Source organism: Mya arenaria, chromosome 7 (assembly GCF_026914265.1).
Source record: "Mya arenaria isolate MELC-2E11 chromosome 7, ASM2691426v1".
NCBI classification, from domain to species: Eukaryota; Metazoa; Mollusca; class Bivalvia; order Myida; family Myidae; genus Mya; species Mya arenaria.
In genome coordinates this window covers 70,730,091-70,758,028 of record NC_069128.1, presented here as the reverse complement: position 1 = coordinate 70,758,028, position 27,938 = coordinate 70,730,091, and the positions used below count along the sequence as shown (strand labels likewise).

General features: G+C 33.9%; 2 protein-coding genes across 6 annotated transcripts in view; both read left to right on the top strand.

The window, feature by feature from the left end:
* LOC128240487 (uncharacterized) overlaps nucleotides 1-27,938 on the top strand; it is a 77,297-nt gene that overhangs the window by 44,694 nt on the left and 4,665 nt on the right. For 2 of the 5 annotated variants that reach the window (XM_052957136.1, XM_052957133.1), the window contains exons 1-5: nucleotides 20,704-20,874; nucleotides 25,499-25,690; nucleotides 25,934-26,043; nucleotides 26,212-26,356; nucleotides 26,851-27,006. The exons of 2 other annotated variants lie outside the window; for them this stretch is intronic. In XM_052957136.1, coding sequence (XP_052813096.1) covers nucleotides 20,826-20,874; nucleotides 25,499-25,690; nucleotides 25,934-26,043; nucleotides 26,212-26,356; nucleotides 26,851-27,006 — 652 coding nt within the window. In that variant the 5' untranslated portion in view covers nucleotides 20,704-20,825. Of the gene's footprint in view, nucleotides 1-20,703; nucleotides 20,875-25,498; nucleotides 25,691-25,933; nucleotides 26,044-26,211; nucleotides 26,357-26,850; nucleotides 27,007-27,938 lie in introns of those variants that run through there. One more of the 5 variants, XM_052957137.1, reaches the window with a different exon arrangement.
* LOC128240486 (uncharacterized) lies at nucleotides 141-15,993 on the top strand. Its single transcript, XM_052957131.1, has 7 exons — nucleotides 141-275; nucleotides 4,041-4,509; nucleotides 5,200-5,364; nucleotides 5,833-6,397; nucleotides 8,267-10,353; nucleotides 10,902-11,935; nucleotides 12,799-15,993. Exons 2-7 carry the CDS (start codon nucleotides 4,075-4,077, stop codon nucleotides 12,803-12,805), a joined length of 4,293 nt encoding a protein of 1,430 aa, XP_052813091.1. The 5' UTR covers nucleotides 141-275; nucleotides 4,041-4,074; the 3' UTR covers nucleotides 12,806-15,993.

The window sequence follows — 27,938 nt, the reverse complement described above, 5'->3', positions numbered from 1 at the left end:
CTTTTTGTTAAACACGGAATATCTCGCTTACATAAGGTTTTAAATGTAAACGTATATGTAGCTCCGTCTTTGTGAGTCATAAGCAAAATAAAACCCATTTGTCATTGAATGAATGGGAACTCTACCTTATCAATCGATACGCAAACGAAACATTCATGTAAACATGCAACGAGGAATAAGGATGAAGGGAAAGAAAACTCGCAGTGTTATCGCAAATAAAGTTCCCAACTTGACTTCGTCGTTTGAAAGAAAACGATGATTTGTTTCCACGAAATGTAAGTTGTTTTACTTGTGTTTAACAATACGTTTGTGAATTATTAGTATTTGTCATCCAATCGAAGTTTTTTTTAAATATACAAAATAATAAACGCGGCTTACACATATGCGAATCGAAAGCAGGGAGAAAGATATAAACTCCTTCAACAAACTCTGTCTCTAATTTGAATGAGATGATATCCTTAAAGAAAATACTGATTTATTTGGCTTAGAAGTAAGTTATTTAACTTGATTTAAACATAATTTACTTGAATTTTTAACATTTACGGCGTATATTAGAACTACAATATAGGAAAACGAAACTAGTTTGAAAGTTTTGTATATTCTCATAATTATCGAAAAACAGAATCTTATTTGACTAAAGACTTTCGTTCATAAGAAAACTCGGACTTATTCCATCAAAAGCATGTTATTGTTAAGAAGTCAAGGCCGGTCTGATAGAATAGATTTGAAAGGTAACTTTCCTATTTATCATTTATAAACCCGCCATCTTGAAATGAGGGCATTTACATAGTCGCTTGAGCGTAATGTTATTGAGCTCTAAGCAGACGACATTTTTCCAATTCCACCGCGGCCGTTATCATTTTCCTTTTTTTATAATACAAGTGATATATTGAGCCCTTTGCAGGTTTTACGCGCATAGGTAAACAAAGATATCCCAGTGCAGACCTATTTATAGGCTTTAGATTTGATATGTCTAAAGTATACGGGTCCGTATCATTGAAATCGGACTTCAAGGATTCAAACTTTCTGTTCAAACAAACAGACTTAACAAGACTCGCACGTACATCACGGCATTTTATCCATAAAAAAAAGATTGACTTCAAAGTATTGTGTAATACCATTTTGGTATCCCAATGTCCTAGTTTAACAGTGCGCTAAATACACAGGTACAGGCTAGGTTTTCTCTCTAGCTTTTTAAGGTTATTTTCAAATATTGATATGTTTTTGACATACTTAGATCGCCATCATACACATATTCAAGATACTGCCATTTAAATACGCTAACTACTGCCTTATAAGGCTGTTTAACTTCTCGTTTTGTCGTCTGTCTAAAACAAATATCACTTCTGCGTTAAAATAGACCGTCGGTCTCCTTGAACCAGCGCTTGTAAAATATTAACCATGTAAAATGTCCATATTATCTCATCGACTATCAATTTCGAATCGTGTCAGAGCATACACCCGCTGTTCGTTGAACTATGAAGGGTTACTTTATATAGTAAAACAGATAACAATAATAAAATTTATAGACTTGTTTACAACGCTAAAATGCATGTGCACAGCGAACTTATTTTTAATACATCTTAAATAGTGTTGAAAAAGTAAAATACATTTTAACATTAGTATTAACACGGCAGGGGCGTACCTAGCCATTCGCCAGTACACCCGGGCGTACAAATCAGTCTTTGATCTTCATTAAAGATAAGTCATAAGTGCATTAATCTCCAAATCAGACTGAATGAAAAAACACTAAAGTCTATATCATTTGTGTTATTTTATTATCAATTCATTGCTTACAATCCGGTTTAAACAGTTGGCTAGTATTAATTTAGTAATAAAGTGACACTTTTATTCAATATCAATGCATACATATGAATAAAAAACATATATTTTGACTGATAAACCTTTAACTACTTACTAAATAATGCATTTATGGAAAATATCAATTCCTGATAACAATACTGTAACCGTGTATTTAATAGCTGAAAACTCTGATTGGTGAATGCTAAAATATTTACTGTGATGTACTATAATCTCAAATGGTAGAAATACTGTGTTTTATGCACATTTCTTTCAAATTAAAATAAGTATGTTTTATTCACAGTTAAACAGTTCTCATATTTATTTACACTTAAACACGATTTTACATGCACATAAAATTTATTTAGTTTTAAATTTTCTGCACAGTTATGATTCCATGTTTGAAGATGCTGATCCCTTAATCTAGTTGCATACTCAGCAAGAAAAACACATTCATTTTCTACAAACTGGTCCTCCAAAATATAACCAATTCCGTTTTAATACAAAATTATGCGTAAAATACTTACCCAGTTTTCACAACCTCAGCTATCATACAATTTCAACATATTATAACACAACTTAACATATCTATCATGAGGAAGTTTTAAAATTTCAAAGCAATATTGGAAACATCGTTTAGAAGCATATATGTGTAACGGAAAACGCCCTAGATCACCAAAAACCGCACCATTGCATGCTTTAAATGATATATTCAAAAACCTTTTACAAACATACACGTGCACATTTTCAATAACATTCATTGGAGTCAAGCCTCAAAGTTGCATCATACAGCATAATCGTTGATATTTTTGTATCCAACATTTTAAAAAAACACATTAGAGTTAAAGATAAAGAATCAATGCCTTAAAGCATGCAGTGTAAAGCTTTCTTTGCTTTTAGAGCAGAGGCCTCAGACAATTTAAACAATGATAATCATTGTGTGTATAACTGCCCACCTCTTTAAAATACCATTTTTTGTCTTATTAATACTTACTTGCGTTTTTATTATCAGAACATAATTAATAAAGGGAATTCAACTGTCTTTGCAGACCGATAACAGTATCCGACAGTAGCGCAATATCATCCGCAAACATGATAAGGAACACTTCTATGTCGGACGGGGACAGCTGAACACCATGTGCCCCACATCTTTCTATATAATAATTCAACTCATTTATAAACAGTGAAAACAAAATCGGGCTTAAATTACAACCACGTCCTAAACCAATTGGACAACTAAACGGCTCAGTAACACATTCTACATCTAATTCACGTTTTAGCATCAGTATAAATTGCTTGAATAGCGTCTAATAACCTTCCTGTATTTTTTTGTCTAAATAAACATGAATATAACTTATATCTATCTACAAAATCAACGCTTCCTAAAATCCACAAAAGCAATAAATAGTTTTTTACCCTTTTGTTGAAAAGGCAATGAAGTTTATTGCGGATTTATTATCATGCGCTTCATCTTATCCTACACATGCTTGTTATACAACACATGTTTAGATACATACATTGTATTGTATTATACATGTCACCTCAAAACACATACTTGTAATATATGTGATGAGAGTAAATAAAACTGAAAACTGAATACGTTGAAAGGTGTAATACAAACTACGAATACTAGTGCACGCACATTTGTCATCACCCTGCCTAAATGAATTTGACATGAAAGTCAAAAAAGTTTTGATTCATGAGAAATCCATAGCATTCATCATTGTCGAGTATCCACTGAAATAGCATTCACCCGCCATGGCATTAAGAAAAATATAGATTAAAATATGGTTAAACAAGAAAAATAAACAACATGGAAGATTACATTTTATCTCTTTTGTGCATCATAATCATAGTTTAAACCATTCTTTTGACGTATTAATGGCATGAAAGGAAACTAATTTGAAAGTTAATGATCGCATTTTGGTCAAAGAAAAACAATCATTTAATTGTTAATGACCAATAACCAAGAACTACAGACAAATTTAAATGAATATTTTAGTATACAATAGAACGTTAATATGTCGTTTGAGGTTTGAGGATTGAAGAAAAAAATATTTTCTATATGTATATGCAATGACAAAAGGAAAATAGTTCATTTCTAGAAATGTAGTCATTTGCATATCTACCGGTGTAGATTCTTAATTAATGAGCAGACACTCTAACTCTAGTAAAATAACATTGTTAGTCATGTGGTTAAACGTTCAAGTATAAGAATTCACCAATTTCATTTTCTTTAGATTGGAATGAAGTGAATGAAAAAGTTGCAGAAATATGGGCGTGTTCGACAGTCACGAGGCAAAAAACTGGCTGAAACAGTGGCTGGCCGTGTTCACCACGTGGACTGCTATACTGCCTTTTGTAAAGATTGAGGCACAACAATTACATACATACCTCCTCAGCCTAGCAGCAAAACAGAGACCTTGCTCACTAGACCATGGAAAAGTAACAAACAAGTCACAAATCGGTTGTCGATTTCATGAAACTTTTCGAGATGAAATTTTATTACTACACAAGCAGCAGCCGTCTTGGAGGAACGCCCCGACGGACACTTGGCACAATGACGAGTTTGCAATCGCCAAATTGTTTATGCAGCCGTCGGGATATGACGACAAAACTATTTTTGAACAAGTCGACTTTAATGGAATTGCAGCCTTCATATCTAACTGCGGACGTTTCTCAGCCACAACAGAGTCATTATCAGATCAGGTATGAAAATATTCACTGTTTATTAATAAACTGTATGATATGTATTAGGCTGCTTGTTTTTTCCGCTTAGATTGTTTTGTAATAATGAAACAAATGCATGCACATGCATTTAAAATTGAGATGTTTAAACATTTTGTGTCTTATGATGCTTTCTTTCAACATTCTACATAAATAAAGATGATACAATCTACTTGGACAAGTCCATCATCATAAACTTAACCGCGCTCCGGGTAAAAAAACACATGGCACAAGGCATGAGACTGTTGCAATGTGATAACCAAAACATTTCCTTACTTATATATTTCGACACATGTGTTATGTGTCTGTGATGTGTTGTACGCTAAGTGTCTCTGCTTAAACGTAAGTTTGGCTTTGAACCCCCTACCCTTGAACAGATTTATCTTTTTATAATTGTGTTACTGACATACTTTGACAACATACATAACGAAACAGGACAACAAACAATTCCTTTTTATATTTTCATCAAAACAAGTTCTGACAACACCCTCGGAACGGTGATTAAAACGGGTGTAAAACTTGTATGCGTACCCGATGTTACACCTGCCCTAGTCTCGAGAAGAAATAATATTCGTAAATCCTCATCGGAATCAGCGTTCCGACAAACCTTATTATCATAAAACGGAGCCTCGAACACACATTATTTATTTTGATCTAGAGTTTTAATTTCAGGCACGGGATTCTACAAACAAAATTCGACACATGCCCGACATTTGTTCCAGCGCCCTGAAAGACCAGGCAACCACAGATTATATAGACACATTAGCTAAGCTACTGAATGATCCAAAATTCAACGGAGGGAAAGACGTCCAGGAAGCATTGAAGCAACTTGCTGAGGTAAGACTTTTCCATTGTGCAGGAACGAAATGTGCACCCACTAAAGTATTTATAATCTTGACCGTATCCAATAAAACGTTCTGCAGTCCAATTTGGACAGCACTTAATACAAGGATAACCAGATGTATTGTTAAAATCGTAATAAATTAGAAAAAGAAAGGTTAAACAATTATGTAGGTTAGATTTTTAAATTAAATGTGTTTTAGGAAAAGGTGCCCAATCTACAAATTATGTGTGTAAAGAAACATGATAACGGATATAAGAATTTATATATATTTTATACATAAAAATCATAACTTTAATCCGTCTGAGGTTCAATTTCCAACCATGTTGTTCTAAGCAAACACGTCTACAGCCAATACAACGCGTGATCCTGTTTTATTGTGGATCTATGTATCTTGCAAAATCGCTCACAAACGACGCACTATTTTGCTTCTTTGTTGTCATTGTAATTAAATATTGTTTTAGTTGAAAACTACCTTCCCTGAACTGCTTGGAGAACATTGGAAATTTATTATTGAAGATATTGCAACCAAATGTCTCCAAGATATCCATGACTTATGCAAGGATGAAAAAGAAATATGGAGAAAAGAAGCAGACCAGAAAAGGGCTGACTTTCAGTTTCTCGGCGACAACATTCTGTCTAAATTAACAGCAAAGGGTGAAACCGTCTTGGGTGATATCAAGAAATTAATGGAAATTTCTCAGAAAACAATAGTCAATTCCATTGGAGATGGGATAAAACAAATCGAAGCACGGACTGAGATAGGTGAACGAACGATCTACGAAAGGACTGAAACAGGATATCAGAAGCTCGATAACAAGACTAAAATAGGGGAACGGAAGATTGATGAAAAGACTGAAAAAGGAAAACAAATGATCCTGGAAAAAACTGAAAAAGCACAACGAGTGATCAAGAGAACGACACAGACAGGAAAAAGAAAAATTGAGGACACGATTGAAATGGGGGAACGTAAAATTAAGCGTAAGATAAAGGAACTCGATGGGAAAAGTGGCAGGATTACCGAAGCAGGTAATTTATAGATGTATATTTCATAGTTCGCATGTGTATTTTGCGTGTTAGAGTCAATTTCACCATCATTTAAGAAAGCATAATGGCATACTTGTATTACATGATAGTGATAAGATTTGAATTTAATATTGCAATATGCCAAACTTTCAATAATAGTTTCTGCTTTCTTTTTCTGCCAATTGCATTTCCATTTGACCTGTTTATTTCCATGTAACGTTTCAGGGCCATACCACACATATCCCGTTATTTGTCCACAATTTCTTGAATACTGCATAAATATTGTTCATTGATGCCACTGAAATTTAAGACTTTACTTTAACATGTTGCATTTTCCACATTCCTTCATATGTAGTACGAACCCTCAATCACCGTATCCAGATTTGTTTGCATCACTTCAAATTTTGTAGAATCGTTTGATAACATTCATGTTTCTGGTCTATAGTCTTTTCACGTAGGAAATCTTTTTATTTCTACAAGTTTGTATTTATACGTTGAAAACTTACATCTCCGCAGAATATTAAAAAGCTCGTGTTTTAAACACCTCACTGTATACATCTCCATTTCCTGCTTTCAATGCACACTCTTTATTTGCACTCCTTTACTTCAAATATGCTTAATTGTATCCAGTTATGGCGTAGTTACTTTATAAAGCATTTGGACGAATAAAAATTTGAATAATTTTTATGGCGTTTCAATCTAAATGATGTTTTCTTCAACTTTTTTGAACGTATTTATCGTTTAAATAAAAGTCAATGCGCCCGAAATTAACAAATTATGTTATACGTTTATTTGAAATGCTAACTTTTCATTTGTGCGACTTCCTATGCTTAATGTAAGTAGTGAAAAACATGTTGCACCATTGGTGCAAATTATTTAACACAGCATGTTTACTTCAATCAATACGCTTACATAATAACTAGGGATGCAAACGAATGGCAAAATTGATATTCGAACATTCGGTAATTCTTTAGAACGAATATTCGATTACCAAAATACATCTTTTTAAACTTGAAGTAAACTTTTATAATATTATCTAAAGTAATAGCCGGGTCATTCTACCTCTACTTTGTCGTAACAACTACGCGTGGCGGACCCTAAATTTCACCAAATGAGCCTCTGAAATTCTTCATTTCAGAAAAACATCAAGTAAAACTTTATGAACAAAGAAAAATAAACAAAAACTTTTAATTAATATTCCTCTGCCTTCATATTTGTAAACAACGTGAACATAGATGGATTTCTGGTCAATTGGAGAGTATCCGTAGGAAGAGCAGCCTCGTTTTGGGATTGACCTCTACTATATAAACTACGGAAAAACCAAACCAACTTGGGAATTAGTTTATTTCAGATTTTTAATTGATAGAAGCAATTTACCTGAAATAATTGGATTTGTTTCTGTCACTTGTCGTTTTCTGTCACTCCTCGTGTTTCTACAATAAGCCAGTTATTGTTAAAACACGGGACTTTTTATGGTACTCGACGATATGTCCCTAAATGACACATGACGCGTGTTTAGTGTATGTCATCACATTCACACCTCTGGCACTATGGGCCAATCGTTGTTAAAACAAGACAAACAAATCTTTAACACAACAACAGAGTTGTAGGAAATATATGTATTATTATAATTATTCAACAAAAAACATCGAACATTCGAATACCGATTTTGACATTCGAATACTAAACGTTTGATCGAATATTCAAATAATCGAATATTTGTTTGCACCCCTAATAATAACATATTAATCACAAATGCCATTTTTCACTGCAATTAGAGTTTCTGACAAGATTTCATTTGTGGCAGTTATTCCTTTATATAATATGATTTAGATAAGAACACTGCCTTAGCGTTAGTTATTTGATTTTCAGATTTGAGAAAGGAGCTGTTAAAACTTTACAAAAAAACTGCAAGCACAGTGCGTATTCGGCTTGACATCGATGAGGCACTGGGAAAGGTATATGAAGCGCCAAAACTTACTTTAAAGAAAAACGGCAAAGACGAAGAAGACGATCTATGTGAATTGGAAAACATATTTCGAAGCAGTGAGGACACACTGGCGAAAACAATAGTTGTTGAAGGCGAGCCAGGCTCTGGGAAGTCTTCACTATGTAAGAAGATCGTTCATGATTGGTGTGAAACAAAACATGAAGGACGAACAGAAACTGAAAGACACGACTTATTAAGTCAGTTTGCATTTGTATTTTACATTACTCTCCGCGAGGCAAAGAATAAATGCTTCATAAAGGAAATGATAATGAATAACATCATGGAAAGGATCGGATTTGAAAAATCAAGGGCAGAAGATATTTTAGTTGATATTTTGAAAACTAACAACTGTCTGCTACTGCTTGATGGTCTGGACGAATGGCAGCATCCGGACGGATGCAATTTGGATGAAAGAATTCCGCATGTTCATACCAGTTGGGAAAACTGTAGCCTACTCATAACCACAAGGCCGTACAAACTGGCTGAGCTGAAAATTAGCCTCTCTCAAATTGACAATCACGTGATGTTGAAAGGAGTTGCGAACCGTCAAAAACTCGTTGAGAAAATAGTATCTCGATTGAATGAATTACCCCGCTTACGAACACCACTGGAATACAAAATATGCATCACGGACATACAAGAAAAAAATCTTTGGCATTTCAGTGAATGTCCAATCCTGTTAACTCACCTCGTTTGGCTTTGGTACAAGAGAAAGCTTTCGGTAGATATGAGATATCCTGATCTTTACAGATCGTTGTTGGTGGAACGATTGCATGAGTCGTGTGGGAGTAATTCATACAAAACAAACGATGTAATCAACGCCCTGAGCCAAATAGCCTTTGAAAAGTTGTTTGCTGAAGATGAAAAGAGTACAACCGTGTTTGAAATAAATGAGGAAGAAAATACGACATTCGCGAGTCATAAAGCTTCATCGCTTAAGTCTGGCATCATATCCTGCATCAATGTTCCTGGAGATTCTCCGCAATACCACTTCTTGCACAAAACATTTCAAGAGTACCTAGCGGCACTGTTTATGGCAGAAAACTTTGCAAAGCGCTGTTTGCGGCGTATCAAACGCCTTTACACAAACAAGAGATCAGAAAGCGTAATTAGCTTATCAAGTTTCTTTTGCTTCCTTTGTGGTTTAAATACAAAAGCGGCCGAAGAACTTTCGAAAATAATGAATCAGTTGTTCACTGATTTTTGCCACAGAGAAGGTTATTCTTTTCGCAACTCGAGCAGGTTCCAATATATGATCCTTCAAGGTCAAATAGAGCTAGACAAGATCAATAACTCCGGAGTTAAATTGCGCCTGCAGCACATTAATATTCATGTCTTGGCTATGGGACGGATATGTAAACTGAAGTGGAACGACGACATCGACCTAGACGACATCAACCTAGACCCGCTTTTTTTGAAGAAAGCAAAAGCCTTAGAACAATTAATTATGACAAACAAAGCAGGCATTGTATCATTGTCTATAAATACCGACATGACGTTGACATTGCCATTAGCGAACAGTAGCGATAACAAAATTCTTGATTTAGAGAATTGCAAGGGTCTGAAGTTCTTGAATGTATACAATATGGCGTTCAAAGATGTCACTGGTTTGGTTTTGAGTAATTTAATACAATGCAGTATAAAATTCAAAAAGCTCCAGAAAGCTCCAAACCTCACATCTACATTTTTCAACGCTGATTTTGATTCTCTGAAAAAAATGAAAATGCTCAAATTGGCAAACATGATGGATTTAAACTGGCTACATGAAGACTCAGAACGGACGGAACATCTTGATTTACGACGCCTTGGAAACCAAGAAAGCCTTATTGAACTTCAATTGAATCCTCTGTCATACCCCGACGTGGTGAATCTACCAGTGCGGAGACTACACACACTACAAGTAGGATTCAATGAACTACAGAAAGCACCACAACTAATGTCAACGTTATTAGCACATGGGACATGCCAGGTAACTGTAGTGTTCGGCGTAGTTGTATGAAACTGAATTTGACACATTTTTTCAACCAATTAAATGCTGTTATACACCCCGTCTTAATACGCATGAAGGACGTATAAATTGGTTAACACAATACATTTCAAATCAAGGTTTCTTGATATTATAAATGACTTTTTTCTTTGTAAAAAAATTTATAATTGCATTTAATACCAGTAAGTGAAACATTTTATTTAAGCTTGATAGTTTTCGGTAATTTAAATTTGAACGATGCTTCGTGACCTGTTGCAATACCCCTCTTGCAAAAACGTTAATCTGCGAATCTGTTGTTAGACAATCCGTTACTACTACTACTCCTACTACTACTACTACTACTACTACTACTACTACTACTACTACTACTACTACTACTACTACTACTACTACTACTACTACTACTACTACTACTACTACTACTACTACTACTACTACTACTACTACTACCACTACTACTACTACTACTACTATATCTAGTACTGATACATGTCATTATAATTAGAGTAAAACAAAACATTATCTTACAGAATGAACGGAAAGGACTTTCCTCTCACCTGAAGCACGTAACATTGACTAATATTCGCATGACAGAGGAACAGTTCAGACGGCTACCTCAGTCTTTCGAGAAAGCGGGAAGTACGACATGCGAGTTGATACATTGTTACATAGAGCAAGACGAGAATGTATGGCAACTTGACGGTGTAAACAAGCAGCAAGTTACACCATTTGATTGTACAACAAACCTTTATCTTTCTGCTACGATCATAACAGTAGAGATGTTTATTCGTCTTGTTGATTGGTTTACCATATGCGGTCAATCTGGTGAATGCCATTTGACAGACTTAGATCTGAAGGCAAACCTTGCTGTTGCACAACCGTCCCTTCCTCTGTTGGTTTCAGAGCGGCGTCTCTCAGCTGATTATACCACGAAGTTTGAGCTAACTAATATTAAGATGTCGACAGAACAAATTTGTCAAATCGTCGGTAGGATGAATCAACTCGACCATTCAGTTAAACTAACATTATATAAGTGTTCCGAAATATTGGACGAGTACAATCCGCTGATGAATCAGATGATTACTCTACCAATTGCGCCACTGGATTGTACTAAACACATCGAAATCTCTGAAATGGAAATATCGGAAGAACTGTTTTGCTATGCCTTAACCAGTGTGATTCATTTTGGTTATACGTGTAAAATGTTAGACTTTGATATACTTCCAAATAAAGTGCAGCCTGCGGACAACCTTGAATTTTCCCGTACAGTTGATACCAACACACATGATCATACAGCGAAGCTCGAATTCTTATACGGAACAATGCCGGAACACGTGTTTTTGCGTCTTGCTAGTGAAGCAGCAGAGTCCGGACATTTGGTTGAGTGTGAGTTTCACTGGTGTGTAGTACCATCTCTTCACGATGACAGGCCGTTGAGAGAAAAATTGGAAGAACAGTCTGCCCTCCAGGTCGAGACGTTCATCAAGGTGGATCCAGACTTGTGCTTTTTCAACGAAGATGCGGAACAATTTTGGAACATTCGCTTTAAAACTAACGCAAAACAGTAAGTTGGTTATCAGTCTATATAATGAAAAGATGTACCAAATGACACATAAAAAACCACATTGACCACTATTTATTTACTTTGTTTGGCCTCCTGTACATAATATAACAATACATTCGTGATATTGTACGTAATGCCGTTTCCGTTATGTCTATAATTCATATACAACGTCAAATACATTCTCAACATCTAAATGCTATGATGAACTATCCGAGCAATTCCTAATAACTTTTCTTTAAATACTTCTGTTCTTTAATATATTTTAAAATAATTGTACTGATTTTTGCATTATGAATTTATAAACTCTATTAGCAGTTTGAGTGTCATTTTCATGAACATTTATTACGACCTTTACTGTTAAAATTAAATTCTCTTTTTGTGAAATGTATAAGCAGTTTCATTGTCTTTGTCAGACATATTTCACGACCTTAACCCTACCTTACCACATTTAACTTTGATTTCGTTTCCCAACCCTATATGTTGAAATGGTGCCTGACCTTCCATAATTATCACTCAATTAACTTGGATTTCTGTACCTGACTCTATCTTAAAATGACGCCGGACTGTCCTAAATTAAAAATCGATGAACTTTGATTTTTAATACCCAACCAGAGCTTTCTAACATAAACACTTTTTAAATTTGATTTCGTTACGCGGACCTTTAAATGGTGTTCAATTTTTAATAAATGTTGTTATGGAAATGATTTTTATCTTGGATCTATTGGCTGATGTATTTAGACATTATATGGCAATACTGGCCGTACTTATATAACTGTTTTGTCTGAATAAAACAATAAGTACTTTTTTAAACTTTGTGCGAATGTCATATTCTTACTAAACTCAATGTGTTTCTGTACCTTAAGGTCTTAACGTGAGTGAATCGTCTGCAGGGAACGCTTGAATTCATAGCAACATATGCTCTTATAGAAAGGACATTTGGATGACGGTAGCGTGACGGTTGCGTGTTGTATCAATAGAACAATACACAGACCATTCGTGTATATAAAGAAGAGACTACATGTATTTTGGAGTTGCTTTGTTCTATGTTTTAGCATTATCATTTTGTAAATACTTTCTTCTTTTGATATTGTTTTTAATCACATGTATGCCTTCTTTAAAGAACATTAAACAGACAATGACATAGTTCCTTGTTAATAGGGTAAAAGTGTTGAATACAATGACATAGTTCCTTGTTAATAGGGTAAAAGTGTTGAATACAATGACATAGTTCCTTGTTAATAGGGTAAAAGTGTTGAATACAATGACATAGTTCCTTGTTAATAGGGTAAAAGTGTTGAATACAATGACATAACATCTTGATGATAGAACGAACGTGTAGTATGCAATGAATTTCTTGTTGATTGGATAAACATGTGTAATAGGATGACACAGTTCTTGCTGAAAGACTGAAGAAAAACGATGTGTTTCTTTATTTAATCACTAACACATATACTGTTTAACATTTGTTGGAACGGCCAGACATTTGAGGTTGAGTGTTTTGTAAACGAATAACTTCCCTCGGATGTTACAAAGACATCACTTGTCACAGTCGCTATATGGATACGTTTTATCTATGTTATTGATTTATGAAATATTTGTTTTGTTTATTTGGTGGATACCAATATGCTGGTAAATGTCTTTTATTTAGAATGTAGCTTAAATGTCTTTTATTTAGAATGAAGCTTTAGTTATTCAATTGATTTTTACGTGTTTAAAGTGTATTGATCGAGCTTTAACGTGCTCCAAAAATCAATTCATTAACATTTCATTTCATTTATTTATGTGTTGTATTTAGGGTAACTGCGTTTGTACCATTGGCAATTCGTATAATGTGTATATTTTTGGCAGTATGTACAATGTAATTTCCATTGGCAGTATGTACAATGTAATTTCCATTGGCAGTATGTACAATGTAATTTCCATTGGCAGTATGTACAATGTAATTTCCATTGGCAGTATGTACAATGTAATTTCCATTGGCAGTATGTACAATGTAATTTCCATTGGCAGTTTGTACAATGTAATTTCCATTGGTAGTTTGTACAATGTAATTTCCATTGGCAGTATGTACAATGTATGTAACATTTGCAGTTTGATGTGTTTATCAAAAGCAAAGAGTAGATGTTTGTATAATGTTTTATCATTGGCAGTACAATGGATTTACTGTTGGCAGATTTTACAATGTGCTTATCATTGGCAATTTAATTTAATGTACTTAACGTCAACAATTTTGAGTTTATCTGTATAAACTATTAGTTGATTGTGTTCTCTATGATAAAAGCACGTACGTAAGAAAAAAATAGAAAAAAAGAGTTAACACTGTAATAATCGAGTTAACGCCCAAAATGAAAGTCATTATTTTTTCTATATCTAGTTTATTGTTGATACATACTCATTATTGTAACGACTTCCAGTAAGATAGATGAGTTTGGCTTTAATTTGTATGGCGAGTAGACATCTGTTCACTTCACATATAGTAAGAAACATTCGTTCGGCTTTAATTTGTAATTTTGTTATCTGATAAAATTAAGATCATTGTGCTACTTAATGCCTGCAAATACTTTATCGATACAAAATCTTAAGCCAAATTTTGGCATAGTAGCGTTTGTAATGTGTGCATTTTACCCAACACAATGCGTTGATTCCGCGTTGTCTTGTGACCCAACAGTGCAATAGTGGTCAATCAACTGCTTGGGCTGTTTATAAGTTTAAATACATAGTTCTAGACGGACTTCACGTTTTCGCGAATATGTTATCTAACTATATATTTATTGACCGATGAAAATATGAAAACAATGTTCTTACTTGTTCTGTGAACCATTTAAACCGTTTGTGTAAATTCAATCTTGCTGATTCTTCTTAAGTTCTCATGGGTGTGAAATAAAGTAGATTCACGTGTCATTCATTTTTTTAATTAATATCATTGCAAATACTTGGATCTTTCTTTTGGTCATACTTTCCGCCACATTTTCTTTCAGTCATTATATTTTGGATCAATGCACACAGTATCGTGGGTTAAAAAAGATATAATAAAAGTATGTATTGATTTCATCAAATTCACTCACACACATTTATATTTGAAGATTTATTTAAGACAGGGTGTTGGGTCAAGAATTTTGCTTTCGGGCCCTATTTTTGTGGCGTAAATTTGGACGTGCACTCTTTCCCCCCAAAAAATCCGAAACGTGTTTTTCGTCCACAATGGCAATGTTTACTATTTTTAGTCTTAAATGGTGCGTTCACTCCTCATTTGCACTGATATATTGACATACAAATCTATGACAATGATTTGCCTGGTACTATCCCATCAATAAATAGGCCATTGTATGATATAGAATATCATCCATGTATATCTTTTTTACGCTAGTAATCTTCATGCGCAGATTTCCTCATTTTTGGGCAGTCTGCTTTAGACACAGTTGATTGGGAATATAAATTAAAACTACACACCGCAACTACATGTTTCTGTTTTTAATTTCTAACATATAGTATTCTTAATTCTCAGATGACACCATGTTAACTAAGCACTTAAAGTCATGTGGTAAGTTAGAAATAGAAAATAATATGTTTCTGCATTTCAAGATTGACAAAAATATCTTTTTTTACAATCAAATCAATTTGGAATGTTATTTTTGTTATAAATTGCGTTTGTTCAAGGTGACCAAAACCTTTTCAGTTTAAATCAACCAAATGATGTTACGAGTAACGAAGGGATTCTGGGCCTGCGACGTATTGTGCTATTTTGTATTAAGATTTCCAGGCGTTTTCATTAATTTTGCAATCGATATCAGGAGCCCACCCTCTCTTTCTCACATACCTTTCTGTATAAAGCATTGCCTTTCTTCTTAAACAATACACTATACATTAGATATAACTCTTATTATATTTGCTGATCAAACACTTTTGCTTGGTATGCCATATGTCGTTTTGTCGAAACGTTGGCTGATATTGGCATCACCTTGCATAATTGATTTTGAAATGTTTGTTTGAAATGAAATGTTAAATTTTGCAATGAAACCCTCGTTGCAATAGTTGATTTCATCCAATAAATTATAATAATAAAATATTTTGCTATTCTTCATTCCCTGAACAATTGCATGACAGAAATCGCATAAATTGGATTTTAAAAGTATACATAGATATTATTTTGTAAATGAATTTCATCTTGCGTATTGAAAGCCCTTGGGGTTATCATCAAATCAGAGGCATGTTTAGAAAATCTAATAGCCCTAAATCTATGACACGTAAAGTATCTAATTAACCATAACTCAAATATTCAAGCATATATTAATTCGAAAATTTCTAGATTCGATTCTCTGCAGTTGAATACCGGCTCCCCTTTAAAGAGTTATGCGTCACAAGGGTTTGGGTTCAGGCTACGCCTATGATTTTGATTTTAAGATATGCTTAACACGACAAGAAAGCAATGCATACTTATCATAATGTACCAATTTTATGACTAGATAAGCCTTGCTATATAAATCAGCCGGTGGTTTGTTTGTTCCATATGTGCGACACATATTGTGAAATGGCGTTCCTTAAGCTAATTTCCTTTATGTTGGCATGTACGACAATTGGAAATGCGCAGGACTTAAACCTCAATGATATAGATATGCGTAAGATGGTGTTTGACATGAACAGAAAAATTGATTCCTTGGATAAAAGAGTCGAATTTCTAGAGGAAAGACATAAACTGCTAGAAACAATTGAAAAAATGGTGCAAGGTGATTCTGATGATAACAATGACATATTGAGTAAAATAAAACACTTTCATAGGAACGTTAATGAGATGGAAATTAAAATACAAAATATGGAACAGTTTATTCAAGTTCTTCTCAAGAAGGAACGACACAGTGGAGAGTTTAAGAATACATCAATAGAAAACCATGACGTCAATGTTGCACTCATGAAAGAATCTTCGGCTGGTGTTGAAGATACACTTGTGAAAACCCCATCCTTTGATGTTAACGACAGTGGCGAAGACACACAATCAGAAAAGGGCAACGTTTCTGTATCTATCAATATAAACATTTTAAAATTAATACCTTAGACAGAGTATTTATCTTTGTAATAATTAATACCTAACTCATGTTTGTCTGATCAATAAATTAAGTCTCATATTCAAAAACTACACCGTGAGTTGAAAGAGACTCGTTTTCAGATTTTAAAAAAGCAACGGTTTTTATTTGTTCAAATTGGGTTATTTTACTTTAATTAAACAGCAACTGGTTGAAATAAGTTGGTTGGCTTGGACATTTTTCTGTCATACTTTAAAATAAAAGTCAACAATATAGCGCTTATTTAATCACATTTCTAACGTGAATAAACTGTTCGGGGTCTGAGCACCAAAACGTGAGCGATACCCTTAAAGGGAACTCATAAACAAATAACATGTTGAATACACTGACTCGCCAGGCTATCTACATGTGCCATAAACTACGTGTGTACCATAAAGAAGGGCTGCATGGTGCAGCTGTGTACGAGTAAAATAATTAATCGATGAAACTTAATAGTTGCCGTTAAAAGTAGTGTGCGATGTATACTATACACATTACTGTTAGTTGTTAATTTTGTTTTTCAGAGTGGGTCAATGACTGAACGGGAAGTTGGACAAAGACACCGTCGTAAGGAAATGTTTTAGCTTACTGACCACTAAGGGGGTACTACATCTCTATCGATCGCCCGATGTCTGCTTAAAAATACGCTCTAAAAGCAATATTTCTCACTAGATCTCTCGATATCGGCCCTGTTGTATGTCGTTCAACGTGTTCAGAAACGCTCTTACAGCCATATATGTAACTAAATATAATGAGATCGTTCACGTGGTTTTAACAAGTAAAATGTTATTTAGGTGCGCGATATAGTAGTGTTAATGCGTTCTGTTTTCATTGATCGATACACGATTTAATATATACATATTATTAATAATTTAATAGTAATTAATTCATTAACTAATAACTAAAAGATTAATTAATTTAGTTTAATTTTATAAATTAACGTTACATATATTAAAGATAGGTTTGTTATCCTTATTTTCATCGGGGTTAGATTTCGAAAGATCGTGTGCTCCTACATAATATACCATCCATAATGAGGACGTTTAATTTTACATATCTTCAAATGTGTGTTATCCTCTTTCAGGATCGGGCGAGACCCCCCAAATTGCCTTTACCGTTTCCGTTTCAACCAAACAAATCGAAAACCTTGGCAAACATCAGACTATCGTATTTGACCATGTGATCACCAATGTAGGGAGCATGTACAACCCTTTGACTGGTATATTCCATGTTCCATACTCGGGAACATATGTCTTTAGCTTGACTTTCAACCCCGGGAAGTTGACGGAATCAGACACGTACCTAGAAATTGTTCAAAACGGTGCACAATTGGCAGATGTCCTTGTCGAGAACAGGGCTCGAGATTCTGCTGGCAACTATATAGGGTATGGTGTTAAATATATGTCAACGACTAAAACATGGGTGTTTAATTTACGTGCTGGATCAGACGTCTGGGTACGCACAACAAGTTACTTCGCAACTGCAACAATACATGGAAACCACCATACCCTGCTAACAGGCTGGCTTCTTTTTGAAGATCAGTAACCAGGCTAAAGAAATGACCTCTATGCGATTTTCATATTGTTTATTAAAATAAACACTATTTAGCAAGTAGTACGTTAGTTTTGAATTTTGAATGTCTTTGGTATTACTCATAGCGATATAATCTTTTGCTTATATTTCGTAGTAGTTACGGCACCCACAGCCCGAGTTTTTGAGATTGTACACGAGTGCTGTAGCGTGAGTGCAACCATGAGGGTTGTGAGTAACGTAACTGTTTCGTACCTTGTTGTCAAGGACGACGTTCAATAAATAGCGTGCGTTATAAGTTCTTATTACCGTTCCGATCTGGGAGTTAATGTGTAGAAACCCCCCAAAGAATATACACTCAAAGATGGCACTTGCTTAATTACTAAAGTGATCTGAATTCAATGTTTGGATGATCGAAACGAAACTGTACCTTAAACAATAAAAAAGAACTGTTAAAACAAATAAAATGAAATGATTTTTTTCCACTGATTTTTCGTTTTTTATTTAACTTTAACTGATTTTACATTTAGTTTTTAGTATGGTTAATGCTGGCTCTGATAAGGTTTTTATTTCTATTTATTTTTATAAATTACTGAAACATGTTTGCACAAGTGTTATGGTCATTCAATTTGTTAAGCCCCCATGGTCACTTGTTTCAGTAAAGTCGTGTTTTACTGACTGTACCAAGGCTGTATCTCATAATTTATCGGTTAATTAATTATGATGAGTGTGTGGTCTGACTTTGGAACTGTATGTGTGTATGAGGTGTTTATACGTTAGTGTATCTAGTTCATTGTCGTCTGTGCCCTTGTCCTGTGCATCTAAACATGGTTCATTTTTGGATATGTGATACTTGGGCTTATCCCTGTAGATTTCATTGTAGTATGGACACAATAGTCAAACGCCTAATGAAAATCTATGTAAAATATATATAATATACCTTGCATCTTTGTTAAATCTGTTGGATAATTGCTTGGAGGTGAAATAACTTGACAATAGTTAAAAAAGCTCGAAAGCATGACTGTGCTTCGTCGGTTATGTTGCTTTCTCACCAGCTACGCAATCGTATCGATGATGTTGCGCAAAACTTGCATTCTAGTTTGCAGCTAATTAGACACCTAATTACATGTGTAAATGCTCTCATATTATAGATAACCCTTAGACCTATAATTAGAACTATTGACTTGGGCTATGAACACTGAACTTTAAAGCATGCTTCTTTAGAACAAATATACTAACCATCACAAGGCTGAGAGTGGTTAAGTAGTATCCGCCTTAAATCCAAGTGGTTGCGGTATCGTTTCACACCTAGTATACCCAAGTATATGACCTCTCACAGGAAACGAACTCAGGCGTGAATCTATATGCTGTAAGCTTTCGTCACAATCAGACTTTAAGAAATTTGTTTAAACTATAAACTAAAACATAAATATATCTTAAAATGATCATACCAATTAAGTGATGGAATAGAAAACACAGAGAGAGTAGCTCAGCAGCGAAATAATCTTTTGAAGTGATATAAGGATCACAAGTTATCGTGACCCCTTAAACATGAGTTAGGCCAGATAGCAAAGAAACTGTCCGTGTAACTTCATTTAAACGGATGTTTACTGGGATTTTCAATAGGTTTTCAGGCAACTTAGCTTTTGTTCTAACGTTTTATAACAAGGATGACAAGAACACGGAAAATCTAAACAATGCGAACGCAAGCAAGTTTTTCAACTTGGCAACTAAATTGACAAAAAAACTGATACAGAAATACAGTAACATGTTTTTGACAAATGTCTTGGTTACCATCTTTGCATGCTTGTCAAATCTTTTTTCGGAAAAAGCTGTCCCAAATACTATTAAACATTATCATCGCTTTCAATAGCGTGTGATTTCCGCCGTTGAATGTTTTGATTTTATTTTTTAAATTCTCCATAATGGTATGGTACAGTTGATTCCACTTAATATACATACGTATGATAAATGTTTGCCAAAGGGCGTGTCTGTTTAATTTCATATAAATTACATGTAGACTAAAACGTAAAAAGGAAGAAAATAGTTTCGTGTTTAATATCATACAATAATTGTTTCATGAACTTCCGTGACAAGGTAATGCAAGATTGCCTTATTCGATGACATGATAAACAGCGTATTTATCGACAAGGAAGTCGGTTGGATTAAACCTGTGTTTTCAACCATAACGAGCAGACGTATATAGTGTGTTTAAGTAATAAATATGGTATAAAATGTGTATCTATATATATATACACCGGGAAACGATAATAGGTTAAAATATTCATATATGTGGTAGGACAATGATCGTTTTCTTTTGGTTTGTTTTTGGGACAAATGTACATTTTCTAGGTAAGTAGAGCAATAGTTTTTGAATTTGTCGTACAGAAAAAAATATGTATTTTAAGCATCTAGTCTAGAATAGATTATTGTTCAGTATGTTCATGGTGAATACTAAAACCTATTAAAATAGTTCTTATCCTGTTGTCAATTTAGGGTAAATTCAATTACAATTAAGATCATTTGTAGGCTTACAAGAAGTATATATGATGTAAAAGGTAATCTGTAAAAGCATGACTCAATGTTTTTGCTGAAAGCTTCGTCTTAGCATAGTTAATATATTACATTGTCCATGGTTTAATTCTTTCTAGAGAGATTCTTTATAAATATGTAAGAGGTGTTAGAGGTTTGAGCATATATATTTTGTGCTAGTCAGTATTTCTATCCTATTCTTTCTATGTATTTGTTTCTTTGTGATTTCAAAATTCTTTAAAACATTGTCATTATTTGTTGGACAGCCTCGGTTCTTTTATATGCGCTTTAAAGGGATAAGATACCTAGTGCACAGTACTTAAGTACTGATGGAATGATTGAGAATATCAGTTAACGCAACCTTGCGTTTAATGATCCTGCTGACATTTAATAACTTTTCTTTTGTATAATTGTCTTTTATTTCCCGTCTCGTTTATTTTCGTCATAAAATTATATTCATATAAAATACGAATACACTACAAGTAATAAATAAAAGTGTCTTATCTAAGGCAATTGTATAATAAATGATTTCAAAACAACTTAATGTCGGCTATGAAACTTATTATTGCATTTTAAGATGCATGACGTAGATCAAGTTGCATTTTGCATTTGATTGAGTTATAAAATAAGGTATTTTAGAGATGAAAGTTTGGACAAATTGAGGTGGCATAATTGCGAGTTCAATGATAAAAAAATGAACTCAGCAGTACAAGCTGTACAGATGGCGAGTTTTAATAAATGGTCTTTAATTTTTGAAAATTACAGATAATCAAAGACAATTATTTCGATCTTTAAACTTTTAAACTTCAAAAGAATAAGTTCCGAATAAACCTGATTAAATTATTTAAAACTCATACAATTATGTAAATTCATGAAGTCGGTGTTTATTTCGGATTGTCTTAATTGTTAACCGAGACTTAACTGTTTTTTTTTTTTTGGTAAACAAATGTTCTGATGTGTTTTGGGAAAAATTCAGAACACAATATCCTGTTACCTGTGAATTGAAGAAAATATGTTTGATATAAACTATATGACCTTATAATGGTATTGCTCTAATTTAAATTACCGTCATAGTAAAATCATATCTAATACAAGCTTGGTGAAAGGCACTTGATCTTACACCGAGTTTGAAACAATGCTAAATCACTGACATTCGGACAAATATGTTATAACCTTAATTTATCCAGATAAATATTTATGCAAATAGCTACAGAAACAAGCTCAGTAGCGAAAAGTTTAAACATAAACCCGGTTTAATGGCACTGGGTAAACGCCAAAGACATAGAACATAAAATCACTTTTATGAACTTCATGTGGTATTGTTCTTATTTTCATTACAGTAACAGTAATACATTATATAATTGAAAGAGTGTTGATCTGACACTGAATTTGAAACAAATAAAATATTGCCATTTGGACAATCCTGTTATGATTTAGACAGGTGACCTTGTTTTGACCATTAATCCAACCATGGTCGAAACATCTGTACCAATTTAACTTTTTAAATCATTGATATGGTTATGTCCATAACATTGTCGTAGCAAAGCCATTGAATTTCCTCCTTTTTCTATGATGGTATGTCATGGTCACACCATTAATTGCATGAAAATGGTCAAACCGTATTTTACATTGTAAAGACTATTATCATTTATGCAGGATGATCTTCAGAGCAACATACAAGAGCGTTTACTGGGCTGTAGTCAAATATATAAGAGTTTATGTCCAAAACATTAAGCTTGCAAGAAATATACAGACTTGATGTTATTTCGGCTTATCACAAAACATTTTTCGGTATCTGGGTTGGGACTGTAGTTTTCAATGATTTTCTGTGCAAACATTCGTGATTAAATTAAAGGGTTTCCTTTAAAGGATGTGCTGAACTAGTATAAACTTAGTATAAGCGGTGATAATGTTTAAATGTGAGGTAAAGAAGTCATGGCTATACTTAATCCGTAACAGTCATTAAGGGTCGTCAACATTATAAAAGTTCGTTTAACGTACCAAACCATTAACTGTTTCATTTTTTCATTTTTTATTCAATTGTGAGGTGGGTGAGTGAGTGAGTGAGTGAGTGAGTGAGTGAGTGAGTGAGTGAGTGAGTGAGTGAGTGAGTGAGTGAGTGAGTGAGTGAGTGAGTGAGTGAGTGAGTGAGTGAGTGAGTGAGTGAGTGAGTGAGTGAGTGAGTGAGTGAGTGAGTGAGTGAGTGAGTGAGTGAGTGAGTGAGTGAGTGAGTGAGTGAGTGAGTGAATTAATGAATTAATGAATTAATGAATGAAAGCATTAATGAATGAAAGCATTAATTAATTAAAAAAGATGAATTCATTTAAAAAAGATGAACTAATTAAAAAAGATGAATATATGTACACTAAATAATGCATCATTCTGCATCATATATGTAGTATTTATTTTCATTGCTGATGAAATGCATTTTATGTAATGCTCGCATAAAAGAGCAAACAAAATGCGAAAATAGATTCACAACATAGACCAATGACCAACACTAAGAGGTCGACTTCATCGGTTTCATTAGAAAATCATATAGTAATTTAACTTACAGATCTAAACTAACGGATATAATGATTTTGTTTGGTTACATTTCCATAACGTAATCTTGAAATACTAAAATATACCGCATGTTGCTGTACACCAATTAAAGCTCAGGCTTGATGATTTGTCATCATTTCCCCGGGCCTCTTTCAAACAATAAGGCAGTTATAGGTAAGGATAACAAATAGATGCATAACAATCATTGAAGCCCCTATGGCCTATGAAGCATACACTGTTAAAACATCTCAAGTATTCCTGGTTCGTCTGATATAACTCAACACCCAAGTGTTCCACCGCGACTAAATATGGCGCAGGGCATATGTGTGATACCTCGGAACTTTGCTCAAAAGCTTAGAGATGAACCAAGTATCCAACCTGTAAACATGTACATTTTGACACTAACCGCTGTCAGGAAACTTGGCATTGACAAACGCATACATTATAGGACCGCCTGTGAGAGCACCTTATCATATAAGGCATCCATTTGCGTTTTGTCGTGATTTCACATCGATGAATTTGATGTTTTAACTAAATCCTCCATTTTTACTTTGGATTTTAAGAGCAAGACTTTCTTATATTAGTTACTAGCCTTTTGAACATTTTTACAAACAACTTTGAAAGTGCACGTAGAATGTTTTAAAAATGGCAACAAATATGATAATTTATTAAATGTAATTCGATTTACAATATTCATTCTCAAACACCAATGTTCTATGGCGCAGCAAGGTCAACTAGCCAAATTTCTACCAGATATCTGAACAAATGTCGGTCCAGGTTGGGGTGTATACAGTATCACGATCATTTTAATTAAACAGTACAAAACACCATTGTAACTCGCGAAGGGCGACAGTTATAGACAGTGAGTTATGAGTCATGATGTGGATCGTTCAGAATCAAATTATCGTTTTGATGATGCGTACATAATAAAACATACATGATAAAACATGGAGTCGCTAGTGATCACAGTAGTGTTAAAATGTCAATGATTTAATTAAATATAAAAGTCACTCATCTCTGTTAATCTCATAAGAATGAATCAGCCTTGGTTTGCAAAACACACAATGTTGTCCTGTCGACCGCATTTAATTTAATTTAACCGCAGATAAATACATATAAATCTTAATCATAACTATTTGAATTAACGATGTTTTGTGATTCGTCAGTAGCAATAATAGTTTAAATTACCAAAACAAGTTTGCTTCATATTCTATTGTACGAAACATGAAACATACTTTTTAATCGATTTATTTTCAACGCATAAGCAAACAAATATATTTCTGGATACTGACGATCTAAACATATAAATGTACTTTGGGTATTTCCGTATTGATTTTCATTGTTTTAGGAAGGTCATACCGAGAACATGTGCAATTGGATGCGGCCTACTCATGCCTTATAAGAGCAATGAATGACCAACTTTTTTGTTTCACATTAGCTGAACCAAAAAAAATAAATCAATAATTGCATAACTACGGCAAAAAGGGAAGTAATCCCTGCCATACATGAACACCGTATGAGGACTTTAAAGCAATATTAACAATATGTGCTCAATTAATTTATGTGAAGCACATTTTGAGAATATTTGGCCGAATGTGAAGTAGGTAGGGTCGTACAAACGACTTTGTTAAGTCCATAAGTAGACGTCACCCGTAAATAAAAGTGTCTCAAGTCCATACCAGGGTGCGTCGAAAGAATTATTATATATATTAGTATAATTATTGTCAATGAAGCGTTCTATCTAAAGACTCCTGTTTTCTTAACGTTTCAAAGACTTGTGATTCATATTAATAATATATGTTTTACGCTTCTTTGGACACTCATTTCCTATATTCACTACTTATGTAGTTGTAACCGTTCTGAGCACAATGTTGATGTATTTTCTCTTTTTATTTTCCAGTGCATAGTTATTTCATCGAGACACAACCATCGGTATGGGGAAAAGCTTCATGTCAAATAGCATTTCCAGTCCTGAATTTCTCTGGGAGTACACCTTCTATAGATTCAACCGAGGATATTTCGAACCTAACAATTCCTGGGAAAGGTGTTTGGATTGGCTATTATCAAGCAATGGTTACCTACACATATGTCGGTAAGTAAAGATTGACCATTTGTAGTAGCTTAGGAATCATTGCCATTTATCTTTGTGTTCACTTACAGCTACATTCGCAATGTATACAAACCCGAGCCGTCTTTGCTCTTATGTTTATCATTAAATATATTTTAATTAATATATTTTGAAACGTGGTGTGTTTGCATGCATCACTTTTTAAGAATTGCATTGTCGTAATGTTGCTACATTATGAAGTATTTTTACAAATGAACGCAAAATTAGGAAACGGTCGAAGGGATCAGTATGAAGGGCAGATTTATGACGTACAAAGTCTTGGCGACTGCATATCCGCTACTGGATGTAAAACCTTCGGGTTATGGAAATCAAATACAGTAAGAAAATATAACATTTTATTCTTTGTATTTGTTTTACTAATTTATTTATTATTTGGATGCGTAAAATCTTGAAACATTTAAAACTTCGTATGAATGTAGCGAATATACACACTAGCTGTTTGTGTAAATACATGCAAGATGTTATAAAAGCGTAATTTTTTCCAGGGCCTTACATGTAAATGTGCCTTGGGATATACAGTATTTGCCAACATATCTTGTGATTCACATTGCAATGACTCGAACTTTGAATTTCCGTGTGGAATGGCAGAGACCAATATAATGTCTGTATACAACACAGACAATGAAAGAAGTAAGTTAGTAGTTTAATGTACGTATATTATTTCTGTATACAAATTGAGGAGATGTCTCCCTATGAAGTACTTTCTTTGCCAGAGAATATATAAATTAAGGCTTAAAATCGTGTGCTCTTGTTTTGACTCTATAGATAAATAATTATTAAAAGTAGCATTTATTATAGCAGCATAGTGTAAACTTGTAACATAGCATTTTGTTATTAAAATTGTATAACATACCTTACGTGAAGGGTAAAAGAGATTGACTATACGAAATACAAAATGTTTCGCATTTAGAAGATATGTCGACGCTTATTTGCACATGAAGTTGTCATTATTGACACTCGTTTCGAACAACTGACACCCTTGCCGAAACTATGCCTAGGACAAACCAAAGCCGTGTACATGTCGTGCAGTTGGTACACGCATGCGTGATTAATGCAAATGATTCCAAGATATGACTGTTGTTATCATGTGAAATGTTATCTTACGGTAATCATATATATTTCAGTAATATCAAAGACGGACGACACATGTACGTCGATTGAATGCAGTTGCCTCTCATTCACATACAATAATACTCCATCCGAATACATATTTAAATGGAGGACATGCATGAAGAAAGATTTTTCCCTTCAACCCCTTTGCAATAACCATAACTTTTCAGGTATATGGTTAACCCAGTTAATAACACATTTTTATCATTTATTACCAGAAATAATTGACGGGCTAAGGGATATTAAAAGATTTATCCCATTTTATCGTGTGCTTTTTTAAATTGTAAAATCGGATCTGATGATAATGATGTAAAACATGCCTTCTTTTATGTGATATAAATCAAATGTACATTCCAAGACACAAACATTATCTAGTCTGTATTTTAAAAGTAGAATTTAACATTTGTACTCAATATAGTCTACATATAGTAAAGTTTTGAGTTTGTTGATCATAAACGTATTTCTTCTCAGCGTAGTCTTTTCTAGTAAAGGTGAAATCATATAATATTAATATCTGAAAGGCTTAGAAGTCATTGTTACTATAATATAGGATCAAATGAACAACTTGAAAAGAATTAACACGATAAAAATGAGATAATGTCGACAATGTATCGAAGGCTGTTTTAATATTATTAGTGTTTGTACATCCAAGTACTTCAAGGGAAATATAGACATGTTCCCATTAACTTTGTCTTATTACTTGGACATTTCATTTTTAAAAGGTAATGGGATAAAACAGTCTTGGAGATGTATATAATTATATCACACTTTAATTTTTTAGTATCTCTGACTAAATCTGCCATCTATGACTTCCTAATTGTTTTCGTCTTTTAATTGTATTTCATAACGCTGACCATTTAATGACATCTTATTATAAAGCAACACATACATCTACCACACTGTTTATGCGTAGGCTATACAACTAGGGGCTTATCCGCAGAAGAGAGTTTCAGAATACATGAGTTCAGTCAGCAGTAGGCTGAATAAATAAGAATGCAGCTGGGCACATATGCTTTGCTCCAAGCACACAGATAACATAAAAGTTGTTATATCTCATTCAAAGACGAACCCAGTAGGCCAACATTTAACAATGAGCTTGTGT

Bases quoted from the DNA above. Each gene is read 5' to 3' on its own strand.
- LOC128240486 (XM_052957131.1), top strand. From the start codon at position 4,075: ATGGGCGTGTTCGACAGTCACGAGGCAAAAAACTGGCTGAAACAGTGG. The intron at 6,398-8,266 runs GTAATTTATAGA...TTTGATTTTCAG, and splicing joins TGGCAGGATTACCGAAGCAG to ATTTGAGAAAGGAGCTGTTA. The intron at 10,354-10,901 runs GTAACTGTAGTG...ATTATCTTACAG, and splicing joins TAGCACATGGGACATGCCAG to AATGAACGGAAAGGACTTTC.